Raw genomic sequence first — 27102 nt, 5'->3', positions numbered from 1 at the left:
CCCTGTGAGTGTGAACAATACCAGCTGTTCAGCCTGGCTGCAACTCCACTCGTGGCCATAGGAGGTAGATGTTTTCAGTGAAAAAGGAGTTTTACTCTTAACATTATGAATCATTATTAAATGAGTTTGAAAATATTATCCGTATTATTCATTATAATGTAAAACTTAAAACTTTACTTTTTCACTTTAAGTTTTTCAAAAAAGCTAAAGTTCACCACATTGTGAAAAGTTGGAGCCACTAACTCAGACTAACCAGCCTCCCCTCATAACTGACTATTTCCCATTAGATGTTCCTTTTTGGTGATTTGATTTTTAACACCTGACACCATCACTGACACTTCCCACGTGCTCAGATTTGAAACGAAAGGTCTAGTTGCAGTAGCTGTCCGTAGTTCGTGCATCCGGCTGTGGTGATGCGAAAGAACCAAACTGACAAGAAGCAGTTTTGAAACCTCAGAGAAACAGATAACAGCATGGTTACCTGCCTGTGCAGCTGTGGGTCGAAGCCACTTTAGTTCCTGAATATTGTGGATTGCTGCAGCCAACACACTATGAAGAAGCCTCATCATGTTATCACACTTATCACCCAGCCCTACGCACAGCTCTGCTGCTGGACTGACTCAAAAAGGTTGACGCTGGAATGGACTTCAGATGTCTGACATCATTAAGAGTCCATGTGAGCCACTAATGAGTAGTCCATCTGAATGCTGTGTAGGACGGGGTGTTAACTTATGGCTCAACAGAGAGTTCAAGGCATTTGCAGCACAAACTAAATTCATCTGTTCACACACGAACGCACGCACGCACACACACACACCCACACGAGGTGACAGGAGCAAAGTGTGAGGAGAAATAATATTAGTCTATTCTTTGTTGATAGGACATGATGTCCTCGCTGCTGTGTCACTGACAGCAATTAGCTGGCAGCTCTGGGAGACTGTGGTGGGAGTTTGAAGGAGCGAAGCACGCTGCAGCAGACAGTGTGATAGAGTCCGCTCAAAGTGATGAAATGTATTAGACTCCACAATCTGCTGGGGTGTAAGTATGTTCACGCTGTGTAGAAGCAGTTGGATCTTGGGTACACTGCAGGGTTAAAAGCATGTTTGAAAATGGAAGAAGAAATGTCACCAGTGGAGCTATTTATTTATTGTGAGCCAACATGCTCAGAGCTGAGATCAAGTCTCCTGCTGAGGGTTCAGTTTGATTTCCCCATCAAAGCTGCTTTTGCTGTGGTACTGTTTGTGATGTGAAAATCAGGCACTGATAATTTCTTGCCATTTACATTTACATTTAGTCATTTAACAGACTCTTTTTTCCAAAGCGACTTACAAATGAGGTACAAGGCAAGACAAAATCTATGTCAAGGAAAAAAACGTCAAAGCAAAGTGTTTCCATTCATGAGATGCAAGTGCAAGAAAGAGCAGAAACAGAAATTAAGTTTTTATGATAGATTAAAGTGCCTAGGGAGGTGCAGAATAGTTCAGTTTTTAACAGTTTTTGTAATATCAGGAGTGAGGTTGCTGAGCGTGAAGAGTTTGGTATCTCGTTCCACTATCGAGGGATCACTGAGCTGAAGAGTTTTGCTTGGTGTCCTCTGTGGGGTGCTGGGAACACCAGACATCATTTGTTTGCCGAGCTCATCGGACAGGAGGGATTGTAAACCTCAATAAGGGAGTTGAGGTAAGCAGGAACGGTTGTGTTGACCATCCTTTAGGCAAGAGACAGAGCTGTGAGTCTTATGTGGGCAGCTACAGGAAGCCAGTGTACAGATCTGAAGAGTGATGTGACGTGAGTTCTTTTTGGCAGAATAAAAATGAGGCGTACTGCTGCATTTTGGATCATTTGCAAGCGTTTGCTTGCGGGTAACCACATTAACAGGTCATTGAGATATGACCAGCGCCTGCTCAAAGAATTGTGTTGTATATAACGTGACGTTGGGTCTGATCTTTCAGATGTTGTAGAGGGCAAATCTGCATGTCCTAGAGACTGAAGAAATATGGTCCGTAAAGCTCAGCTGGTCGTCAATGATGACCCTCAGATTTCTGGCCAACTTAGTGGGGACGATCACTACAGATCTAATGTTGATGCGTGATAAGACAGTGGAGTCATCTGGTGGAAAGGACAGAAAGAGCTGTATGTCATCAGCATAGCAGTGATAGGAAAAGCCATGCCAGCAGACGGTAGAACACACGGATGTAGTATAGATGGAAAAAGAAGAGGACCAAGAACTGAACCCTGCTGCCCACCATTACAGAGGCTACAAGAGTTAAAAACAAGGATACTTTGAAGTTTCGTTTCGATAAGTAAGACCAAAGACAGGCTAGAGCTGATCCAGAGATGCCCAATTCAGAGAGTGCGGACAAGAGGATCTAATAGTTCACAGTGTCAATGGCTGAAGAAAGATCGAGAAGGATTCAGACAGAAGACTGTCCTGGAGCTCTTGCAGCCTGCAGAGATTCCACGAATGTCAGGAGGGCTCTTTCTGTAGAGTGACCACTCTTGAAGCCAGACTGTTTGACATCGAGGAGGTTGTTCTGGGAGATAAAGTCTGAGAGTTAATTGAAAACTGCTCGTTCCATGGTCTTGGACCAAAATGGGAGAAGAGAGACGGGTCTGTAATTCTCCACAAGGGAGGGGTCAAGAGAAGGCTTCTTAAGCAGTGGGGTAATCTGGGCCTGGTTGAATGATGTCGGAAAAGTGCCTGTTGTGAGAGATGTGTTGATGATTTGTGTAATAGCCAGTATTAGTGTGGGTGCAACTGCTTGAAGGAGAGTGTAAAGGATCGGATCCAGAGAGCGGGGGGTCGGATGGTTAGAGAGGAGAAGGGGTGGATACTTTGTACTCAGTCATAGTTGAAAATGAGGGAGGCGATGCAGTGTTGGTACTAGTTAGCAGGATGTCATCATCTGAAGGAGAGAACTGTGAGCAGATGGTTGCCATTATTAGTAAAGAAGCCGGCAAAGTCGTCTGCAGTGAAAGACGGGGACTGAGGAGGTCGAGGAGGGCAGATGAGTAATTTGAAAGTAGAGAACAGCTTTCTGGTGTCCGTGTTGCTGAGCTTGTCCTGGTCGTATACAATCTTTGCCCTGGTGACACTTAGAGAAAAATACACAAGCAGACCCTGATACTCAGCAAGGAATCTTGGATTTGCATTTTCCTTCTTATTAGAAAAAAGTGTCAAGAAAGACTTCTGCCATTACTCTATGTTATGTGTGGTAAAGAGATATCCATTCCTACTTTAACTACTCAGTCTCAAAGGTCCTGAAGTGAACTTTGTCCCTACAAACAGAGCCCAGCACTTTATGGTTTTCATTATGAACCTGACATAAACAGAAACACAGTTCTGGTGACGACGACAGACTTGTGTACAATGGCAGGACCAGACTGGAATCATAGTCTCTCTTCTATGTGGGAATGGGAGGTAAGTTAGTTTGCATTTCGGTTAATATTTGCAAGTTGCAGAGAGTTAGATGAGGAGATTGAAACCAAGGCTATGTTTGTATGATTAATGTGAATATACAGCTCAGCTTAGTAGAAAAAGTGGAAGCTTGGTATTTTTGTCTCCGCCTTAGGAGAAAGTAATGAGAAATATTTGCGAAAAGGTCAAACTGTTCCTCTATGTTAACTTGTCATGAAACTCAAAACAAATAAACCGGCATCAAATCCACTTAGCTGTGGTGTATAAACGGCATTTATTAAATTAACATTTAGAAATGACTCGATTGAAGCTGTCAGGACAGAATTGTTTTAAATGCTATTTTGTGTTTCGCAGGCCCCAGATTATGAGCCCACGCTCCCTGTTTCAGAGAAGACTAATCCCCTGACTCGTGACATCGACCAAGCTTCAGCCAGTTCCATAGTCAAGATGCTAAAGGCCTGTGACACCCAGATGTTTCAGGAGGGGGCAGGAAGGACCTACCAGGTAAATATCAGGACTCAGAGACAAACAAAAAAGTCTTATTGTGAAAGTTTCTCCTTGAAGGAAATGAACATTTTAACGTTCATTTTAGAGGTTGTTTAGTGACCAAGTGATAACAACCATGATGGAGGTGGCTAAGAGGGTGGAGGTTATTCTTAAGGTATGTATCATCTCTCTTTCTGTCTGCGTTTCTGATCATCAGTCAGGTGAAAGGTCAAAGTCATTATTCGTTTTTGTTTTTCCTCACAGGATCCTGAGGACAGTCTGATTGTACTGAGTGGCTGTGGAACGTCTGGTCGACTGGCTTTCCTTTTAGGGGTAAAGGTCCTGAAATGGAAGTGTGACTTGTTTTATAGAAAAATTTATTTCTGTGTTGTTGTTTTTTTCTTGGTGTACGTATATTGAGTTTATTGTTAGTCAGGCTTCAACAAAGAGCTAAGGAAGATGAACCAGAATCCGATCTATTTCTACATCATTGCAGGAGGAGACAGGTAGGACTGGGGAAGAAAACTGCACTAAGACAATGTGAAATGCTTTCTTTACTGCATGTTGCCTGGGCAGTGTAATGAGGAAATGTGTTTTATGCTTATGATTTAAGAAAGATACTTTTCTTTTAAATGTTCCTTCTCCGTTTTTTCAGAGCCCTGTTTTCCTCCCAAGAAGCTCCTGAAGATGACCCCCACCTGGGCACGCTCAGTTTGAAGAAGGTCAGGGACATGATGGGAAGTGTGTGTATGAGTGTTTAGTTTTTCCTGTGCTCCAACATTTGACCACTGTGTGTGTTTGGCGCCCTGCAGATCTGTGAAGGAAAGAAGCGGGTCTTGTTTGTAGGCATTTCCTGTGGACTGTCTGTGAGTGGCTCTGATTGGTCAGGATCTGATTTCTGTGTGATTTCTTTGCCAACTTGAAAATATTTTTTTCCATTTGATATCTGACCTCTAGGCTCCCTTTGTGGCAGGTCAGCTGGAATTCTGCTTACAGCACCCTGATGTTTACACTCCTGTACTCATTGGCTTCAACCCTGCACATCAGGCCAGGTGTGTAATATACAATAACAACTGTAGGGGTCACATTTCCCCTTAAGGTCGATTCAAAACTATTATTTCTCAATGTGTAGGGATGAGCACATCCCAGGCTGCTCATTCACTTTCTGCAGTGTGGTGCAAAGGATGCAGGAGTTTGCCAAAAGCCAAAAGGCCTTCCTCATCAACCCAGCAGTTGGGGTAGGAACCTCTAAAAGTTCTCATCATACTTGTGTAACATGAGGACTAACTGCTCAAGTTGCATTTGTGTCATGCCTCAAAATTGAGTGTGTGTGTGTCTGTGTTCAGCCAGAGGCCATCAGTGGCTCTTCCAGGATGAAAGGAGGCAGTGCCACTAAGATTCTCCTGGAGATTGTCTTGTCTGCTGCTCATGCTGCGACCTTCTCACACACGCCCGTGACATATAAGTAAGCACAAACACAAAGTCATTTATGTACATTGGCACTGCTGAAATTGTGGTATGGTAAAAGTATTAGTCTAAAACTAAGAATCTGAATGACAACAGTTGGCTTAAAGTGTTGGCTATACAAGTATTATATTTATAAAACATAAACATTTACATATACATTTACATAAACATATACATTTACATAATAGAATATATGGATATAATGGGTAGGAGGTCAAATGCAGGACAAATGTGTGGACTAATTTAACTTCCTGTTCCATTTAATATTACACCCCTCTGAATGTACTGTATAATGGAAAGTTTGTGATTTAGACATGTGGCTGTGTAATATTTAGACCATTTAGAGTCTTTTGTATGTTGATACAGAACAAGATTCACAACCAGGACAGTAAGTCATAACCAAACGTTTGTATTGCTCCTCATTTATGACCTGAAGTAACATTACACTGTAGCATCTCTGGTCTCTGCACCCAGAGGAACTACATGCAGCCTCTTAAGTGCTTGTTTGTGTTCATCAGCCTGCAGCCAATCCTCTCTAAAAGCCACTTGACAGATCTTTGCATGTCCTGGACTACACATGGTTTTCACATCACTAGTGATCTGTGTATTTGTGTTAACTATAGCAGTAATTTAAAAAAAACACCTTGGTTTGTTTTCTCCTGTATCTCCATCACCAGCTTAGATGTGATTTATGCTGATAGCACCAGCAAGTTGAACATCATGTGAAAAGCTTTAAGTGTTTATAGCAGCAAACACCAGTGTTTGTACTGTTTATCCATTGCGTGTTGCTGACCTCTAGAGGTAATTGCAGAAATGAGAATCTCTGATTGTGTAAAGCTTTAATCCTCCAAAACAAAATCCTTTCCTTGTAAATTATTTCTTGCAGTATATAATAATTTGCACATAACACACACGACTCAGTCATGCTCCTCTGTTTTTCCAATAGAGGCATCCTGCAACACATGAGAGCATATGAGGCAACTGTGGATATGACATATGCTCAGAGTGAGGGCATAACTACGCTGGTGGAGGCAGCTGGACAGAGGTGAGATATTCCATTTTGCAGGTTTCATTGTGAATTGTACACAGAAAAGAAAAACGCACAAGTTATTGACTCTCCTTCATAGCATTAAATATATCCATGGCAGTGACTTCATCACAAAATTCACAATAAAGACATTTTGCAAGGTGGATTAGCAGCTCAACAAGCGTCCACATTTGACCTAGTTGAATTTTAATAATCCCCCTGTTTGTGTGTGTGTTTTAGTTTACGGTGTGGGAGGTCTGTGTGTTACTTGGGTTGGGGTTCTCTGGCTCTGCTGGCCCTCATTGACGCCAGTGAATGTCACCCCACTTTTGGAGCAGGTGAGAGGAGCGCGAAGTGCTGACTAACAGCAAGATTATTCATAGAAAGGCAGTATATATACTATATTTATATTTATATTTATTTATATCTATCTTGTGTGTCAGCATATAAAGACGTTCGAGGCTTCATCAATGGAGGATACAGAGACCTGAACAACAGCGAGGGGGCCCTGACTTCACTGGTATGTGGAGGAAACCAATGAATTAACATATAGTTAAACATAAAGGGAAACAGAATTAAAGAACAATGAAGTAAAATAAACTCATGACTGCAAACAGAGAACAAAGGCTTCAGTCTCAGAATGCGTTGTTGCTTGGTGTTGGACGCTGATTAACTGACTGTACTGATTTAACATTTCTCTTAACTTCTTCTGCTTGTACTACAGTGGGTGATAACATAAATATTCCTGTTCTGGCTTTTCTATGCATCTGAAAGCCCTTTACAAGGCCCTGCAAAGTATTAAAATGTCTGAAATCCAGTAAAATCCAATTAAAATGCCTCCAGCTCTTGCATGTTGCTCAGTGTGATTACATGACTGTGACTTGCAGATTAACCCAGGAGAGGATATATTTAAATACACTGTACCTGCATTATGAAACAAAGCTGAGTTTAATGCCTGTTTTCAATTAATCCGCCTTAGTCTGTTTTATTATTCTCTGGTCTTCGATTCAATTTATGTGCAACAGTACTTACCGTACAAGGCATTTCAAAACATTTTTAGAAAACAAACAAAGTTTTATTCACCCCAGCATCCACCTGCAGGCTGTCTACTTTTTCATTGTTACAGGAGGTGAGGCCAAATACAACTATACAAATTATAATTTCATTCTCTTCTTCAGGGTCCTGAGTTTGGCATAGCACATGAGGATTTCTTGCATTCTTTTCTGCCCAGTCTTAATGACCAGGATATAGTTCTACTTATTTATACACACTCTGGTGAGCCAGTGATTCTTTTCATCTCTGGATCCTGTCCACATGAAATCAGCATGTGTTTTAACAGCTTCTTTCCGCAGACGATGTCAGTGAAGTGGTGAAACTGGCACGCAGAGTGAGAGAAAAGACGTCCAACCTCCACGCTGTTTATCATCAGTCTGACGGAGACCCTGCAGCTTCTCTACAAGTATCTATCTATCTATCTATCTATTTTTCTATCTATCTATCTATCTATCTATCTATCTATCTATCTATCTATCTATCTATCTATCTATCTATCTATCTATCTATCTATCTATCTATCTATCTATCTATCTATCTATCTGTCTGTCTGTCTGCAGGAGGACATCAGTAAGCTGTGTCTATCTACCTTAGATTTCACTTGGTCATCATCTGCTTCAGGGTGCTTACTACACATGGTATGGCACACTACACACACACACACTACACACACATACACACAAATGTTTTGCTTCATTTATTCTCTCGTTTTTTCTCTTACACTTTCTTGAAGCATATGAAGAGTATTTTTTAGAAATATAAATATATAACATCAAAAGTTAAAAAGCCTATTTTCAGATTTTCTTGACAGTTGTTTGTATGTTTTAATGTTTTATTGCCTCCTCTCAGTCCAGCTGATGCAAATGCATAGCAAAGAAAATCAGTTCCTTCTTGCTCTCAGCAGTGGGAGCTGTCCACTAAGCTGGTGCTGAATGCTGTGAGCACTGGAGCTCATGTCTTAAAGGGGAAGATTTACCGGAACCACATGATTGACGTGCAGGTTACCAACAGCAAACTCTACCACAGGGCCACACGCTTACTCCAGGTATGTTAAAATTAACCCTATGAGCAACGGCATGACCAAAATCCATCAACATAGAGTGAGAGAAAGTGTTCCAAGAGCTCAAGGTCCCACTTTTAAGCGAGTGCTAATATTTTAAGTTTGCAAATTAAATTAAAAGACACAAAATGACCAAAGAGAGATGAAAAATTTCCAAGAAGAGTCATACAATCACAAAGATAGCACAAAAAATTATAGAATAGAGACGCAAAAAAAAAGACAATTATGAATTAAGTCCTAAATGAGACATTAAACAAAAATACATTTAAAAAGGAATAAAGAAAGAAAGAAACAACAAAAAGACACAAAATTGCCTAAAGTTATAACATTTGAGCAAGAAGACATAAAAAGCAGCTAAATAAAAACACAAATTGACTACTAAAGGCTTAATGGCTACATTTGTAGGTCATTAGTCTCTGTCTTGTCTTCCTTTCAGTCAGCTCAGTCATTCTTCTCTGCTTTTGTGTTTAACATGAATACAACCTGGACATTGTTCCAAGGTTCTTCATTGAACCTTTGTCTGTACCTGAGCTTGACCCTCTGGAGTGGGAAAGGAGAATCTTAAAGTTCTTAAGGTACCTTAAGGGGTGAAAACAGGAACTGTCTTGTCTTTCTTCTAGAAGCTGTCTGGTTGTCCAGAGCCCCAATGTGAGGAAGTTCTTTTAAAGGCTGTTTATCAAGTGGAAGAGCTGTCAATGGACATCACATCCTCTGACATTACCAGACACACACACGCTGCCAGAAACACGACCCAGGTGAGGAGGACATAACATGTGATGGTGCATGTCCCGTATGGTGGAGGCTGGTTTAATAAAATCTTCTCTCTGTGTGTGTAGGTGGTCCCTCTGGCATTGGTCTGTCTGCTCACTGGCTGCTCTCTCATGGAGGCAAAGTCTCATATCAAGCGGCAGCCAATCATAAGGGAGGCTGTGGCTGTTATAATTGACATGTCATGATGTCCAACATACTTGTTGCACCCACATATGATTGCACATATGACTATGTATTTCTAATATAAAAGAACACTACTTAAAATCTATGTGTAGTATGCAGATAGTAAGATCCTTGTTTTTGTTCAGATGCTCAGGTGATCATTTAATGCTAGAAAGAGGCAGATGGAGTTAGAGTTTACAAATATTGTGCATTAGGAAGGAGTGTCTATGTGTTAGAAGCTGAGAAGCATTTTAATATGATTTATTGTATCAACATCTGTGGGAAAAATACTTCTATGTATGTATGTAGTGATCTGTTATCCGCTTGTGACTCTGATAATGGGCAGAAATTGGCAGCTTATGTGCATTCTTACAATAATCATTTGCAAATATCTGAAATGTACATACAACAAATAACTCTTTAAAATAAGTTGCTTAAAATTGTAGGTGCAAAATGTTGTGCAACCAAACCCCGAAATCAAAATAACACTTTCTGAAGCAACTGTGTCCAACGTATGTTTAATCCAACATAAGTATTTTGCATGGTGGCAGAACTGCAACATGTTTTTATAAAGTCAACGTTTAAGTGAAATTTCCCACTTTGCTCTGTAACAGTTCTCGGGGTGCAGGCTCAACTGTATTTGTGATGTAAGTCAACCTCAATCCTTTTGGGACTTAACACACACACAGACACACACAGGTACAGGATTAGTGTGACATGTGAGTGTATCTTGAGACCAGATGAGCAGCTTTGACTACATCAACAGAGCAGAGCCAGACACAGTGGAGAAGCACAGGGCAGCCCAGGAAGTTAAAGTGCACATCACATGTACGTAGGTGGGGGGTTTGTTTTTATTTGCTCAGGTTTAGCTTGAAATAACCATCCTCGGACTTTTCTCCTACTGCTGACATAATGCATTTACAAATTGCAGAAATTAGATGTAAAAACATCACTGGATAATCCCCAGAACTCGCTCTCAAGGATGTAAAATCAAATGAGAATCATCGACTTGTGTGTTTATTTCATTTACAGCACTAATATTACATTCATGTATTCGTTTGCTCCAGGTACAGCCAGACAGACCAACAGCACCATAGGCAGGCACACACACACACACATTGGAGACATTTGTCAAACTGAGCAATAATGCAGTGATGCATGTTTTACCTGAAAATACACCTAACTGCTACAATATCTGCTCTAATAGTACAGGACCTGAAGAAGTATATTTTCCAGTGTTTGGAGAGCAGCTTTGATCCATCTCTCTGCTGGAAAGGACGTCAGTAAAACAATAGACAGCCACCTCAGTCCGCCTTCCATCATATAACCATTTAATACAATAAGGCATCAGTAACACGCTTCATGCTGTTGTTCCAAATGGTTGCTTATGCAAATCCCACCTAAGGAAAAACTCTGACATTCAAGCAGCAGATGTAGATATTTCATTGACTTACAGATATGTGCTGCAGTAGTACAAATATAATCAGCTACAGTTGCTGGAAAGAGTCTGTAGGGAAAATACTGTATTTAATGGAGGAGAATCAAACATTTGAATTAGCTTTAAACACATTTTTCCGTTTGGCCTTAAATGTTAATGCTAAACTAAACTAACTGTATTGTGTATATCTTCATCATGAGATTGTGATACAAGGGTTCATCTGCAAGAGCAAATCAATCTTTACCCTAATACTCACACTATTTGTAAACGGTATTACGATTAAATCACAAATCAAGCCTCCTGACAGACTACAGGGTTAGGAAGGTTGTTAAGTAGTGGCTGTCCACACCCCTGAACATCCTTTATCTTCCAGGAAATAGACACAGTAGTTAACTGATATACAAACCAAGAATCAATGCACTACTGAAACAGCAACTAACATCTCACATATCTCTGAGGTATATTAATGGCTATTTGAGTCAATAAATTATTAAACCTGATGCACTGAACACGTGTGTCAATAATGTTTTGTTGTATTCATTTCAAAAATATTTTCTACCTGATTCACACACATACAGCTAAAGGAACAGAAATATGCCTTCATTTGTACAACAAGCACATAACCATAATAAATATAATGGAGAAGGTTAAATAAGATAAGGTGTTGGTTTCAAGTTTTAAGATTCTATGTGTAAATCACTGCAACGCCTCCAAGGCCGGATCTGGACCGGTAAAGTGCTTCAAGTGTTTTAAGTTTTCAGTTAAACCTACATAATTCTACACCTAGTCAGTAAAAGAGCAACGGTTTCTGGGCTTCCGTCAGCTTCTTATGACTCTGGAGTCACACAGAAGTTCTGCTTTCTCTGTGATTTGTGGTTATCCACTGTCTTCGGGTTTGTGGTGTTTTATCTTTCTCCCTACTCCACCAGTGGCCATTTCAGGCGCTTCGATAGAGTTTCCTGGTGAATCCGTGTCAATGTCCTCCAAAGAGCCGGGCTGGGACTCCACAGATGTCCTTGTGAACTGATGAAGGAGAGCACCATCGTCCCTTGTGTTGCTGTTCACCTCCTCCTCGTCCTCAGGTTTGAACTCCTCCACAGCATCTTCCACAACCTCCTCCTCATTTCCACCACCACCTTCCTCTTTCTGCTCCTCATCTCCTGTGGTTCCACCATCAGCCTCCCCTCCTGATTCCTCTGCAACGGTTTCACTTGGACGTTTGCAGTCTGTGTCTGACTCTTCAATGTCAGCCTCCTCTCCTTCGGCAGCTGGAGTTAGACCCTGTCTCTGAGGGTTAAACAATATAATAAATCACCTTTGAGGAGTTGTAATTAACTAAACTGGGTAATGTCACTAATTACAGCTAAAGATTAAATTAATCTCACGCTTGGTGTTTAGATTTTGTTTCACTTTAGCCCTGCATGAAGTCTGCAGTAAAAATACTACACACACTGAACGTTAACTGGTTTAAATTGCTGTTTGTGCGTCAAACGGCCCGAGAACCTGCTGATTTTAAGGTGTGAGAGCTCGATGCAAACAGTTGCTGAGTGGCAAAAACAGCAGACGTCCTCAGTGGAAGCACAGCGCTGCTGCCAACCAAAACCTATTTGTTCAGTCTGTCTAATTGGATAGCGAGATAATCTTTTCCCACAGGCTTGGAATTAGTGGTGAAGCTGCAGTAGGTCAGATTCCTCTTTAAGGCGCAGTAGACTTATAAACTTATAGTCATGTCAGTGGTGTTTAAAGAGTAAATGATTATCTATAATACAGTTCAATGAATAATATTCTGATTCACTTTAAGGATTCAGAACCGAGAAAAAAAAGTCAGATTAACTGCTAAATCAAACGCTTTTGCATCCACTTTACCTGTGTTGGGGAGACTCTTTCCGCCTCTGACGTCTCCCCTCCCTGCTCCCCAGTCTCTCCTCCTTGTTCGTCTTCTTGTGACTCCCCATCATCCTCATCCTCAGCTTCTGCTGAAGTGCTGACGTTTCCCTCCACAAACTCCTCCACCGTTGTTGATTCTTCATTTTCTCCCATTTTTGCAGAGTTGTCATCCTCAGTCTCCCCTTCTTCTTCTTCTTCTTTTTGCTCCTCCTCTTCCTCCTCACCCTCTCCATTTTCAGTGGTTTCTCCTTCACCTGCTGTTGCCTCTTTCACTGTCTCCTTTTCACTCTCCTCTTCCCCAGTTCCTGTCTCTTCCTCATTGTCTCCAGCCTCCCCGTCATCCTCTGCGCTCTGCAGCTCTTCCTCCCCTGCTCTCTCCTCATCATCTGCTGTCTCATCCTCACCTGTGTCATTTCTCATTTTCTCAATCTCTTCTCCTTCCGTTTCTCTCTCTTCCTCTTCAGCCTTATCACCCGTCTCATAATTGCTACCACAACAGCACTGACATTTTGCCTCCTCCTCTTCCTCCCCCGACTCTCCATTTTCTGATGCCTTGTCTTCTTCCCATTCCTTACCACTAGTTTCTTCCTCTTCCTGCTCCTCATCACACACACTGTTTCCCTCATTTTCAGCTCCCACCTCCTCTTTTTCTCCTATTTCACCCTCATCTTCTTTTTGTCTTATGTCCTCATCTTCTTCTGCAATCGTCTCCTCTAAAACAACATCAGCTTTGATATCTTCTTTAGTTTCATCTTCCTCCTCTTCTTCTTGCACCACTTCTAAATTCTTTTCCTCCTGATCCTCCTCTTCCTCTATCTCACTGTCCACCTGTGCAGGCTGGGGCACAGCTGCAGGTAACGGGCTTTTCTTCCGCTGAAGTATCTTAAGGAGGTCAAACTCCACCATCACCGGTGCTTCAGCAGCCATTGGGTTCGTTTTCAGAGGGCGGGCAGCCATTTTCTTGCGGACACAAGCGTCGCATGGGCAGTACTCATCATCGCTCCTCTGGTCGCTGTAATCACCTATTATCTCTTCATCGCTGAGGGAGTCAGCGGTTTTTACGGACTGGTTCTTCATAACCTGAAACATGAATTAAATTTTAATAAACACTGTCTTTCTCCCATTGAAGCAGCAAGATCTTGCAAGCTGTAAAGACAAATTCTGGTGGACTTACCTTCAACATACGACGCCTTTTCTCCGTCATGGTGGACTCCCTGGAGAGGTTCCCTTCTTGTGGTGGCCGGGGTGACCTCCCTCCTTTGCCTGCACGGCTCTGAATCTTCCTCATCTCCCTTTCGATGCTGCTCTGGATGCGTCGACCTACCTCGTCCCTCAGCTCCGTAATCATGTTGTTGAGGACGAGGCTGTCATCCAGGTCCCAGCGAACTTTAAACTCTGCCATGGCGTTAACGTAGTGGCTCATGAACTGCTTCTCCAGCTTCTTTAGCAGGTGCAGAACCCACACTGGATCGGGCTCTTGAGAAAATCTTTTGGTCAATGGCGCTCGCACGACAGTTGGAGGCGTGCATGAGCTGGAGTCCTCCAGCATCTCTTGCTCATTGTCAGTGGGGGATTTGGAGCTGTCTTTAGCCGAGCTCTTGTCCACCGATGATGAGTTCTCAGTGTCTTTTGGGCTGTCTAGGCTTGGAGGGACTGTGCTTTGCTGTTCACTCTGTACAGGCTCATCTACAATGTCTGTCATAGCTTTCTCTGTCAACGTCTCCTCTGCTTCTACCTTGGATTCCTTCACTCCAACCTCTGCATTTCTCTCTTTCTCCTCTTCTACAGCCTTTTGAACCTCCTCATCCGAAGACACTGTGTCTTTTGTGGCTGTTTCCTCCTCTCCTTGATTTCCATTCTCCTTTCCCGATCCCCCAGAGCCACTGCTCATACCCACCCCAGACGAGGACCTTGGTGGAGTCACCTGCTCCTCGCCATTGTCCTTCGCTTCCATGGCCTCATTTTCCTTGGGTTCAGTGAGCCACAGAGACTGAAGGATGCCCATAATGTTCTCATACTGTTGGTTAGAATCCTTTTGTTGGTGACAGCCAGGAGTCACTGCAGGCTCAATAAGCTGGAGCTGTGCAAGACAGTCTAATAGCCCCCTGGCTGATGTGCTCAGTCTACGACCATAAACTGGAGACACCTACGGAGAACATAGATTCAAAAATAGGATGTAATGTAATGTAAATAATGTAACATACATAAATTTGATGTGTCACATTGAAGTTCCATTTATGCAAAATAGGAGTAGTGGTGTTTTTACAACATAAATCAATTAGAGAATAGAAGATTTATGCTGCAGCGTGTTTTACATCCTGAATAACTGGATACTTGTAAACGCAATATAGGAAATACATCACTCTTTTGGATGGCAGTGTTGATAAAAATGTTTTTTTTCTGTTTTTTTTTCTGTTTTTGATTATATGTCGACCAATATGGGACAGAACAACATTTGGCATTTTGTGATAATTTCATATAACAGATCAGAACCGGCTTTGTTACATCAAACTGACAATAGTAATTTACCTCAGGCATGCTGCGACATCGACCCAGAGAAGAGCTCAGAAGAACTTTCATCACAGCCGCAGAGGAATCCCAGTTCCTGGGCAGTGACTCACCAGTCATCAACAGAGTGTCGGGGCAAGAGGTAGCCACTGCATCACCTGGAGCTCGATCTGGACTCCTCTCCTTCTCTGTTGCATCACATTTAAATCCTTCATCTTTGTCTTCTTCTTCTTGAACTTCACTTTTCTCTTCTTTGTCTAAAGTATCGACTTCAGCACTCTCCTCCTCCTTTGCTACCTCTTCTCCAGGTTTCTCCTCCAGTTTCTTCTCCTGCTCAAACTCCTTCAGCTCGTCGCAGAGTTCGAGCATGCTGCTGTCAGCTGGGATGCTCCACAGCCAGTCACTGACAACTTCACTTGGGGAAGCATAAGGGAGACAGGCAGGCGTCAGTTCCAGCTCATCCCTCACCTCCCGCTTCCTGCTTCTCTTACACCTCGCACTGTTTTCACTTTTAGGCTTGTCACTGGTTTTGCTGGGTTTGGACTGTGCAGCATCCATGGATTCCCTGAGCAGTTCAGCAGCAGACATAGAGGGAGACAGGCTACTTGCACGACAGGTTTCCACTTTGCTGTGTGGTTTGTGCACAGGACAGGGGCTTGAGGATTTGAGATGTGTTTCTTTCCTTTCAGAATTTGATGTCTTGGCACTGCCACTGTTGCTTCCTGCATCACATCTGAACTTGTGGCCTTTAACTGGATTCAAATAGTCTGATTTGACTGAATTTTCTTCTGCAGTTTGCTTTAACTGAGTTGAAGCTCCCGATTCAGGACTGAGGCCATGATCTGGACTACTGACAGTCTGATTTTCAGTGCCACTATTTGCTGAATCTGCAGCATATGTTGTTACTACAGCTTTTGTGGTTGAAGCAGACTTCACAATCTGATCTTTGGTTGGGCTGGCCCTAGCATGTTCCTCTTTCTTCTCATTCTCAGTTGTTTGAGCTCGTGATTTGACTCTACAATTACAAGAAGACTTGTGAGACCTGCTGCTTTTATCTGTTCTTTTTCTATTTTGCTCTCCACCTTTTGCACCATCTTGCCCTGCTTCTGGATTTTCAATAGTTGGGATGTCAACTGCTGCAGGATTGTGTGACAAAGAGCTTTTATTGTGGTTACTGTTGGACTTTTGAGACATGGTGGACCCTGCTCTTTCCAGAACAGCAGACTCTTCTGGGTTTTTGAGGAAATCAGGTGCCTTTACTCTGAAATTATCGTCAGTGTTTGTGTAAAAAGAAACACTGGACTTGCCACTGTCTGATTCGGCTGCTTCCTTGTCTTCTGGCAAGCCAAGAGAGACTGACCCTGACGAATTTCGACTCAGTGGTTGTTCTGTCCCTCTTTTAGATGAGGATGACATGATGCTAGCTGCTCGCTCAGAACCTTGCTCTAGTTTCAGCTCCTCATTCTCTTGTTTTTTCACCACCTCCTCATCCTCCCCCCCCTTAACATTTTTTGCTGAGGCAGCTCCACAGCGACATTTGGACCTGCCAGATTTAGCAGACGTTCTTGAATGAACTGACAGCACACTGGGTTCTCTTGATTCTCCACCAGGTAACAATTGTTGCACAGGGGAATGGGGACTTTTCTCTTTGGTTGAGTCGGTCCGTGGTGAATGGATTCCCTTGGGCGAGAGCATTTGGCCATGAGAGTCTCCACTGCCTTCCACAACCTTTATATTTGCATCTGCAGAAACATCAACTGTTCCGTTATAGTTGGACTTAAGAGATAGAGCAGAGGAAACGTTGGATTTTTCTGAATTAGCTGATGCAGCACTTGGGGCTCTGTCTGTGGTCTCATTGCCTTCCTCATCAAACCCTTCTGGTGTTTTAATAGTGACAACATTATGACTGGGTGACACTAATTTAAGAGTTTTGTTGGCCCTTGCTGAAGATTTGGACTTTACAGACATGGCACTAGCAACTGAAGAAACACCTGCTTCACTTGGATCTGGAGATGCTGCAGTGTAGTTTGACTTCTTGGACTTGGATGATGTGGCAGAAGTGTGTGATTTCACAGACAGTGCACTGGAGGTTCTGTTATGGAGGCCATCCATCTCTGCCTTTGTATGGGGACACTTTGCAGAAGAAGCTGATTTACAAGACAGAACACTGGCAGCCTGGTCCTTAGGTTCTTCATTGTCTCCTCTTTCTGAATCTGCTCTTGTCTTGTTGCTACATTTAGAGGACCCAGCACTGGCTGCCCTTTCTTCTTTTTCTGATTTAACAGATTTTACACTTTCTGGTCTCTGCTGAGTTTCCACTTGGATCATCTCCTCGCACCCCCCAGCTACATCTAAGCTTGGAGGAACCACAGTTCCATTGTCGTTATAGTTAGACTTGCATGACTTAACAGATTTAACAGATCTGGCTGACAGGTTACTTGCTGCCCTTTCTACTCCATCTATTTCAGCTTCTGACCTGGGAGGGAGTGACCTCCTAGAAGCTTTGGTTGACTTATGGGATTTGTTAGACTTGACAGATAGATTGGACCTGACTGACATGACACTGGCTGCTCTCTCCTCCACCCCTGTTCCTTCTTCCTGGCCTGTTTCTTTGTTGTCCACTACCTTAGCCCCTGATGCTGCTGATGCACAGTCACTGCAAGCGGACTTTGCTGTAAAATTTGAAGTAGCTGAAAGGGCACTATTTGGTCTTTGTGCTTTACCAGATTTTACAGAAGTATTAGACTTCACAGAAAGGTTACTGGGAGCTCTGTTGTTGATGTCACTCTGCTCTTCCATGGCCATATTGTCATTTGGGGAAGCAACCTTTAAACTTAATGGACAGTGGGACTTATGAGACTTTACTGATTCATTGGTCTTTGCAGAAACATCAGATTTGACTGACAAGGAGCTGACTGTTCTCGCTGCAGCATCCTCTCCCTCTGCTTCCTCTCTTGTCCTGATGTCAGGAGCTGCAGCAGTACCACTGCAGCTGGACTTGTGAGACTTGCTAGACTTGGCAGACAGGTTAGACTGAGCTGACATGTTGCTTGGACTTCTCTCCTTATTTTCTTCAGCTGTAACCCCAGTGGCTCCATTGCAGCCAGACTTGTGTGATTTATTGGACGTGTAGCTTTTGGCTAAGCTAGTAATAGGAGCCTTATCATCTTCATTTCCTTCAGGCTCAAGATTGGATTTTCTGGACATTGCACTAGATGCTCTGCCCTCCAGGCCATTTGTTAAGCACCCGTGGTTGGTGAGATTGGTCCTGTTGGATTGTGTTGACACAGCTGAATCATCTGAATCATCATTGTCAATGCCGTTTTTTTCATCCTCTTGATTGGGAAGAAGTGAAGCAGGGTTTGAAGAGGCTTGGTGGAAATTACCAGACTTTTGTGATACTCTGTCATTGGAAAGAGAACTCACCCCACGTTTGCAGCCCCCACAAACCGGACACACACTAAATGCTCCTGACTTTAGAGAGCATGCTGAAAGTACTCTGTGACCAGACAAACCACTAACAACCCTCTGTACCTCTTCATCCTCATCATCTGCCACCACCTCGTCCTCAGAGTTTGGAACTTTGGATTCGCTGGACCTGCCAGAGACTCTGCTCACTTTAGACTTGGTGCTGGAAGTTTGATTCATTTCATCAGCAACAGCTGTGGAGTGTGGGGTGAGTGCTCTGTGGTGAAAGGAAGAAGTTGCATATACTGCTCTACTTCCTCTGGTTTTCCCATCCCCATGCATCTTGTGTTCTGTAGAATGGCTTGTGGGGTAATCATTCAGATGAGCCTGGGACGCTGAGGATAGTGATGCTTTACTACAATGACAGCACTGCGAGGCGCTGGGGGGCAGGTCCTCATCCTCATCATCCTGATCCTCTTTCAGTGACTGCAGTATATGTGAGGAACTGCTAATTGCAGACACTGGGCGCTCGCCCTCATCTTCCTCAAGCTCATCCTTGACTGACTTCCTGCTTAGTGGTCGTAAGTTGCCTTCCATGGCCACCACTTCAGTGTGGCTGCAGCTCTGGCTCACCCTGCACACCTCTACATGGGTGTCTCCGTCCTGCTCCACGTCCACTCTGCGCTCAATCTGCTCAGTCATACACATCTCCTCTTGGACCAGTTGGCTCTGCTCTGAAGCTGAGCCTCCTCTGCAGCTGGACAGTTGAGCTCGGCAGCGCACCACTCTCCGTGAATTACAGGATGAAGAGGAGCTAGCAGAGTGAGTCTCTCTCATTATAGTGTGGGTGTGACTGGATGTGTGCGGATGTGGGGGTGGGACAGGTGGTTTTTTACGGAGGTGTGTAGGGTTTTCCCACAAATCATACTGTTGCTCTTGTCTGTGGTAGCAGCAAGGGCAGTGGTTCGCCTCCAATGCATGCTGCAGAGATTGACTGGGATAATCCACATGCTCTGGGTCGAATGACATGGAATCAGGGTCAGAACTTTCTGATTGGCCCTGCTGTAGGTAATGGGGCTCAGCCTGGCTCAGTGGGCAAGAGTCATTTGTCAGCGATGGGGATTTTTTAATCTGTGTGGACCACTGTAGTGTCTCGTCACTGTGGAGGCGAAATCGTACCCTCATCTCTACAGAAAGGCTGCCATCTTTATTGACAAGCACACGTTTTTCAATGTCATCATTCATAACAGCTGGTCTGGCCTGTGAATAGGCACTGACCCCGTTGACATATGACTTCTCTGAAGATAAAGAAAAACGGGTGGAGCGATTTGAAGAATCAGAACGAGGGTGGATGATGCTCTTTTTGGTTTCCAGACCAAAGTTAACTAAAAGCAGAGAGAAAGAAAAGCACATTGAGGTATGCATTTTAAACACTTTCCTTTAGGTTTGTTTTTGAATTTAACGTTTTTGTGATTTTACAACAACTTACCATTTTTCTTGCTTTCATGTCCTTCACTGTACTCGCTCGTTGTGGACTGAGCTCCATGAGGTGGGGATCTCGCTCCTTGAGTAGGAGGAGATCGGGCCCCATTTCCAGGAGTCCTCGGGCCAAGGCCAGGGGATCGGCTGCCGAGACCAGGCAGTTTTTCCTCTGAGCTCTTCCTGATAAAGTTTACCAACACTGGGCTGAATGCTTCCCGGCCGACACACACTAACACACCAGGGCAAGTCATCAAGCTCTGCACAGTCTCAATCTGCAAACAAATTCAAACACGTTCAGGAGTTTCCACTGGAAAGGGTTCTTATTGCAATGCCAAACACATTCTAAATTTTTAACTGCACATCCAAATACAAATCACCTACCCTCCGTCCCTCTGTTGTGTAGAGCTTGCGGACATGAAATTGCATCACCTCGGAAACTTCATCCAGAAAGGCCCTCAGGTTCCTGGTTGACCTCCTGCTCAGCACCACGCTCCTCCTCATTCCTGGTTCGCTGTTCTTCACCAGCAGGATCCGTCGCTGTCTGTAAGGTAAGTGGCTAGGTGGTGTTGCGGACGATGTTTCGGGGCGCTGGGGCCTCCGGCTGTGATGGTACCAGATGCTCGGGCGTTTACTGGCCAGTTCCATATTGATGGGCTTAGCCTGGCGTCGGTCAGAGCAGAGGTAGCAGCCGCCATCCTGAAGCTGTTCTAGATGTCTGATAGTGTGGGTGCCGTGGGGTGTGGTTACAGTTCGCACACCAAACGGCAGGGGCACCTATATGTGTATACATAAACACACATACTGTATTCAGTATCTGTAGGTGTATTGGCAACTAAATTCTAAGCTTTGCTTAACTATAGATGCACAAAACATGAGGGAATAAAATTGTTGTTTTTATATCAGTTATAGGAAAAAAGATCTATTACTGTTCTCAAGGTGAAAAGCTGAAAGTGTAAATCACGAGCTTAAAGGGAAATCTCCTCACCACAGCTCTGTCACACTAACCTTTTGAGAAAGGTCATCCAACAGGGCATCAAAGCATTTGAAGCTGCGCTTATGGACCGCCATCCTGATGCCCCCGAACTGGCTGTCACCGCTTTTGTAGAAGGTGATCCGCTTGGCTGGGGCGGCTGTGGTCACATGGGTGAGGCGCGAGTGAGAGGGAGGTGGCCCAGGGAGGGGTGATACATCTTTAGATGGAGGCTGGGGGTCCCATATTGTTGCCTGGACTGAATGCATGCTGCACTTTTATGCACACCTGTGGGACACACAAACATACAACACTGAATCTAACAAAGCTTAGAATAACAAAAACATACTATACTGTATAGGACTACTTATGCACATTTCTCAGAACATTGTTTTTAAATTTAAATTTTCTTAGCATTAATTGATGAAATCAAATTCAGCTACACGAACACCCACAGTATATTGAGGGTGGAGGCAGAGCTTCCTACAGTGACCTATATTTAGTGGAGTGGCCTAAGTACACATCTAGAAATCTTACTTTGAATAGATGTACAATTTTGCATAATATACACTAGGTAACTTACACTGCTCGGCTTTTTACGATCTCAAAATGTACCAAACAGCACGGTAATGCTGAAACGTATTCATTTTCTGCTGGGTTTTCATTGTTTTCATCTGCCTTTATGCACTGGATCACTGGATCGGTTCAATGATCAGCACATGTCTTGTCAGCCAAATGAGACAACTTGTTCTCATAACCACTATGGTAACTATAAAGTTAGTCATGACTGAGGTTACTTTCGGCAACCTAAGAAAAGGTGAATGTTATAAGCAGGTTTAGGAGAGCCCATGAGGCTAGACTTCTGGCCAAATCACTGCTCTTAGCTGTAATCCCTCTTTAGCTCTGTGTCTCCTAACAACCTTACTCCTAAAATATAACTGTATTCATTTTAACTCAAGGGATCTGTTTGACCCAAACTTGTCACTACATATTTAACAACTTGCCACTACATTAACTACACATTTAAATGTTTGCTTTAAATTGAGCAAAACCATAGATTTCCACAAATAGTACCTGAAGCTTATTTTAAACTATACCAACAAAACAATTACATTTACAATAGTCACCATCAGTTACAGTAATATTATCCCAGTCTACATTTGTCTTGTTTTCACAAACTCACACATGACTATTTATGCGTAGTAGGGTTGAAACTAGCATCTGAAACTATTATCTTCTGCCTATTAGTTTCCAATTTTATTTTATCTCTGATAAGACACTATATATTCAGAATTTGTCCATGCATTCCCCAGAATTATTCAGCTTACTATCATATGTGACAAACAAAGCAGTGAAACCTTTACATTTGGGAAGCTGGAAACAACAAATATTTAGCAGTTTTAGTTAATAAAATAATTGAAACCCTTTGCTTTATCTTAAAAGTGGTTAATGTAAAGAATAATGAATGAACAGCAGCATGTAATAGCTATATACTTATTATTACTGTACCAGATTTATCACCACATTATTACCAGCTGTTCTACTAAGCCACTGAAAATATCAGCGCTAAAAAACTACTGCTGTTGATCTCTAATAACACACCATAAAACTATATTACACTAGTTGATCTATTAGGTACACTACTCACATATCCAGGAAACATGATCCAAAGAAATGTGGAAAAAGCTGGGTGTGAATCTGTCCGTGCAGGGTCTAACCAGTCGGGTAAGACCTGGGGTTTGCACAAAGTGAATGAATGTATGTATACGTGTGTGTGTGTGTGTGTGTGTGTGTGTGTGTGTGTGTGTGTGTGTGTGTGTGTGTGTGTGTGTGTGTGTGTGTGCGTGTGGGGCCGCTATCTCTGCAGCTTGAGTCATACGCCGATGTGTAGCTTCAGCAGAGCCCCCGGTTGCCCGGGTCTCAGAGTAAAATGGCAGCAGGTAATTGGGAACACGGAGGAGGAGGAAGGGGGCGGATGGAGAGAAAAGTAATGTGGAGAAGAAAGGAGGGGGGTTGGGGTGGGGACTAAGGATAGAACGAAAAGCCCTCTTAAGAACCTGTGTGTGGGAGAAGGAGGGGGTTGCTATGGTGAGGCCAAGATGGAGGCGAGACAAGTGATTTACTAATGCATGCTGCACCCGACCTGTGGAAGAGGCACATGCTGATTTGAAATTTTGATGAGTTTTTCTTTTATCCTAACTTACACAGCTGGTTTTTAACAACAGTGACAAGAAAATGTAGCTGTCATAGCCCAGTGTATTAAGAATAATTTGGTACTTCCCTGTTTATTAAATGTTCCTACAGTCATACAGATTTATGAATAAAAGAAAATTAAAAGTAAAGAGGAAGGTGAATCTGTCAATATTTTTCTCTCTATGTTGTATTCTGTCTCTCTTTCTATGTTTCTCAACTACCCACCCACACACACACACACACACACAGCTCTAGTCAGAGAGGACTGTAATTTCACACAATCTGTCTGACAGTAGGGTGCCTCCTGTCTAAAAACAAATCACTGAAAATATTAACTGTTCTGTTGAACTCTGCTGTACGTATCAGTTATTGTATTCTTATAAAAGGCAGAAATACAGTGATGAGCAAATCATGGCCAGTTGGTCCACAATCAAACAAACTCCATTATTAACTTATTATTAAGTTTGTGTCCATGACCTTACAGTACTGTATATGAGGTATAAAGATGGAATCAAATCATTAAATTGTTTAAAAAAAATAAATGGTCATCAATGGGAAATAGTTGAAATGATTGCAAGCTTTGAAAGTGCTGACATTCTAACATACAGAGAAGAAGAAACAGAGAGACAGAGATCCCCAGTGGCTACAGTCTATGTTGCATCTTCCTCACTGCTGGAGCAAGTCTTTCGATCTTTTACATCGATAAAACAATACTGAGAATAATAAGAATAAAGTAACAATGTAATTATAAGGTGATCATATGGAAACTCTTAGTCATGATATGTTAAAGCCCTGCACACTTTGTTAAACCCCCAATGCATTTCTTATAAATCTGTTTGCAGATGTTTTTCATCCTCTAGGGTCATGGGGGTTGTGATGAGCCCATTATAGCTTACGACATCAGGCACAGAAGAAGCCACATTCAAAAACATATTTAAACATACTACGTTACCCTGGTAAACATCCCCTCATCCAACAAAAAGTGGGCACAGTTATTTCTTACCAACAAACAGCAAACCACCACCTTTTCCCTAACTTTTCAGCTGTTTCTGCAGGGCAGTAGGATTTATTCCTTTCTTTCACTGAAACCAATTGCACCAGCAAACACTGCTACTTAGTGCAGTGGGACTGAGCCAAAATATTAAAGCTGCAGGCTGTATGACCAAAACAATAAGCTGAAAGATGTTAAATGCTTCTTAGAGCCAAGGACACCATAGGAAGTGTGTGATCACTCGACAAGCAAACACATTTTTACTATAGACAATGATTTTAGCATTTGTCAAAATAAAACAAATGATTAAATCAGCTTTAAGTGTTGAATAATATAATAAGTCTTGAATAACAGTGTGAACGGAAAAATTTCCCTGATTAAGTTTACAGTAAATAAGCATATACAGTCTCATAAGGCTTTTACATCTGAAGCTGGATTATGTTCAATAGAACAATCATGTGAGAAAGTCAACTAAACCCCAGTTGAATTCAGGTGTCTTTAAAGAGTTTGTGTTTTTTTCTCTCCAATTAAAAAAAGGCGTCTGAATATTGTATGGCTCTTTGGGGAAAGTAACAAGAAATGTTTTTTCTAGCAACAAAATGAAAAGAAACGCAAAAACAAATTTTTCCTAATCTGCAGTACACTATTTCTGTGAGTTTGAGAACATCCATGACAATTTACAAAGAATCTATGCCCTTGACACAAGAGATCTTTATATTCAACAAATGATTGCACTATTCAGAATTATGTAACACCTTACTAAATCAAACTATATCTGCTTCACAGCTTTAATGAGAGACAGAGTAGGTGGGCCTTAGAGAATTCTGGGTAGACAGGAAGTCAGGTGTGAGTAGTTCCTGTGCTGACAGGAGCAAGGCATCAAAGTGAAGCGTCAGGCAGCTGGTCTCTGGGAAACTGCTGGTGCTAATGGGTATTCCTTATGGATAAATCAAGGGAGTCATCACTTTTGCATTGTGTCTGTTTATGTTACGCAACAGCACTGAAGCAGAGACATTTATAATTCTGCAATAAGTCATGCAACTCACTTTTCCTTTTTTCCCACTTTAAAATGGAACCAAACTTATTGAAGTCCAGTCGATGTTCAGTCAGCAGGACAAAGAAGCAGAGAGGAAAGGAGAGATTATGTGATTGTGGCCTACTTTTGGAGGCCCGCTCACTCATGTCAATCCCTGCTGCTCATTGTCTTTTATCCGATAAGCCAAGCAGGTGTGTGTTTGTGATTCACCTCACCACTACCACTGGATCTCACACACACGTAATGCACTGTTCCATAATGTTTACACAGCTTCCTCTTTACAAATACACATTTAAAGTAAGGAAGTGCACAGCAACTTGTATCCACAGGTTGGATACAAACAAAGGTGTCAACATCAACTACAGATCTAATAGATTTTTTCCTTGGGAATTTATAATAACATGGTGTAAATAAAGAAACCGGACTATAGAAGAGGAGAAGTAATAAAATGTCTTCCTTACCCGTATAGACGCATTCAGATAGCAGGAATATTAGATCAACAGCTTATTTCTAATCAAAAAAACAAAACAACTTTGATAAGAACATACTAAACTCAGCAGAGAGAGGAGACCGAGGTGTGGACCTGGTCCGTCTACCACATTGACCAGAGATGTGCTGTGCGTTCACTTTCCTCCGGAGATTGAAGGTCTGAGGCGCATGTTCAGTCCTGCGTCAAGTCTGCGTGTAGAAGGAGGGCACCACCGGAAGTACAATGACTGGACCTCCAAATTAATACTGTGACACGTCCTTGTTAGAGCCCGTGCATTTCAGATTTTGGCAGAGAGTTTAACATTAGAACAATGTACTGTCAACCTATCAAAAAACAAACAAACAACCCCCTGGAAATTATTAACCTTAATATCAAACAATATTTTAAAAAACTGCTGAAAACAGAACTCTTCTGCACCCTCCTATGCACCTAAATCTATTCTATCTTAAAAAACAAAACAAAAAACAAAACTTCCTTTCTGCTCTTTTTTGGACCTGCATCTCATGAAATGTAAACACTTTTCTGATAGGACTTCGCCTTGATGTTTTCTCCTTGACTTAGACTTTTGCTCTCCTTGTACCTCACTTGTAAGTTGCTTTGGATAAAAGTCTCTTCTAAATGACTAAATTTAAATGTAAATGCAAATGTGAAGGATAATACTGAGACATTTACATTAAGCTTTCTAATGACATGAAAAGGAGAATATGATCACATAAAACTTATAGAAATTCAGTGTAAAACGTTTCATTGTCATTGACGACCGGAAATGTTGTATTGTTGCGATGATTAGCTTGATACCAGTCCAAGTCCTCTTTGCGTCGCGCTGTCCACCGCTTTATTTCTTAAAGAGAGGAGAGACAAGTGGGACTCATGTTAAAGACGATTACACCTGTCTGACCAGTCTGTGGCCCCAGACTGATAAGCCTAGTTACACGATCTGCTGCTTTCTCAGCTTATGAAGAACAGCAATAATAACTGTTTGGGGACTAACTACTGCTTCCTTTACTTTTCACAACTTTTATCGAAGATAAAATTCCCAACTAAAACAGACGCATCAAACTTATTGAAACAACAGGTGTCAGCTAAATTCATGTTGTAGTTTTTTCTTTTATGTAATTTATTATGTTACATTTTATGTTTATTTTAAAAAGCAAGTAAAAGCAAGTAAAATAAAAATGACAGCGGTTTTATTTTACATGTATCAATATGAGAGAAACGTTCCACCAAAAGCCACACGTCGTACGTGTGTCTGACG

At 42.3% G+C, this 27102-nt stretch overlaps 2 protein-coding genes across 4 annotated transcripts; one reads left to right on the top strand and one right to left on the bottom strand.

Annotated features, from left to right (window-relative positions):
• Positions 1-923: 923 nt before the first annotated feature.
• On the top strand, positions 924-10146 carry gckr (glucokinase (hexokinase 4) regulator). 3 transcript variants are annotated; one of them, XM_067493240.1, is made up of 19 exons: positions 924-3421; positions 3773-3922; positions 4011-4079; positions 4169-4237; positions 4337-4410; positions 4560-4626; positions 4717-4770; positions 4862-4956; positions 5037-5142; positions 5251-5369; positions 6318-6416; positions 6639-6736; positions 6842-6918; positions 7577-7673; positions 7751-7857; positions 8012-8089; positions 8353-8496; positions 9135-9266; positions 9348-10146. In XM_067493240.1, the coding sequence occupies exons 1-19, from the start codon at positions 3371-3373 to the stop codon at positions 9465-9467; spliced, it is 1806 nt and encodes a 601-aa protein (XP_067349341.1). In that variant the 5' UTR covers positions 924-3370; the 3' UTR covers positions 9468-10146. The 3 variants fall into 3 exon arrangements, with proteins under 3 accessions (XP_067349341.1, XP_067349342.1, XP_067349340.1); XM_067493241.1 differs by having other exon boundaries at positions 926-3421; positions 8356-8496; positions 9132-9266; XM_067493239.1 differs by having other exon boundaries at positions 928-3421; positions 9132-9266.
• rp1l1a (rp1 like 1a) lies at positions 10146-21419 on the bottom strand. Its single transcript, XM_067493245.1, has 7 exons — positions 21173-21419; positions 20549-20941; positions 20175-20439; positions 15299-20070; positions 13944-14915; positions 12749-13849; positions 10146-12169 (listed from the first exon to the last, which is right to left on the bottom strand). Exons 1-7 carry the CDS (start codon positions 21404-21406, stop codon positions 11759-11761), a joined length of 8148 nt encoding a protein of 2715 aa, XP_067349346.1. The 5' UTR covers positions 21407-21419; the 3' UTR covers positions 10146-11758.
• Between the last annotated feature and the right edge of the window lie 5683 nt (positions 21420-27102).

The sequence above is a fragment of the Channa argus genome, chromosome 23, assembly GCF_033026475.1.
Source record: "Channa argus isolate prfri chromosome 23, Channa argus male v1.0, whole genome shotgun sequence".
Lineage (NCBI taxonomy): Eukaryota > Metazoa > Chordata > Actinopteri > Anabantiformes > Channidae > Channa > Channa argus.
Note: the sequence above shows the minus strand (reverse complement) of the source record. Positions and strands in the feature narration are given on the sequence as shown.

Bases quoted from the DNA above. Each gene is read 5' to 3' on its own strand.
- rp1l1a (XM_067493245.1), bottom strand. From the start codon at position 21,406: ATGCATTCAGTCCAGGCAACAATATGGGACCCCCAGCCTCCATCTAAA. The intron at 20,440-20,548 runs GTAGGTGATTTG...ATTTGTTTGCAG, and splicing joins ACACAACAGAGGGACGGAGG to ATTGAGACTGTGCAGAGCTT. The intron at 14,916-15,298 runs GTAAATTACTAT...TGTTCTCCGTAG, and splicing joins GATGTCGCAGCATGCCTGAG to GTGTCTCCAGTTTATGGTCG.
- gckr (XM_067493239.1), top strand. From the start codon at position 3,371: ATGGCAGGACCAGACTGGAATCATAGTCTCTCTTCTATGTGGGAATGG. The intron at 6,417-6,638 runs GTGAGATATTCC...TGTGTGTTTTAG, and splicing joins GTGGAGGCAGCTGGACAGAG to TTTACGGTGTGGGAGGTCTG. The intron at 6,919-7,576 runs GTATGTGGAGGA...TCTCTTCTTCAG, and splicing joins AGGGGGCCCTGACTTCACTG to GGTCCTGAGTTTGGCATAGC.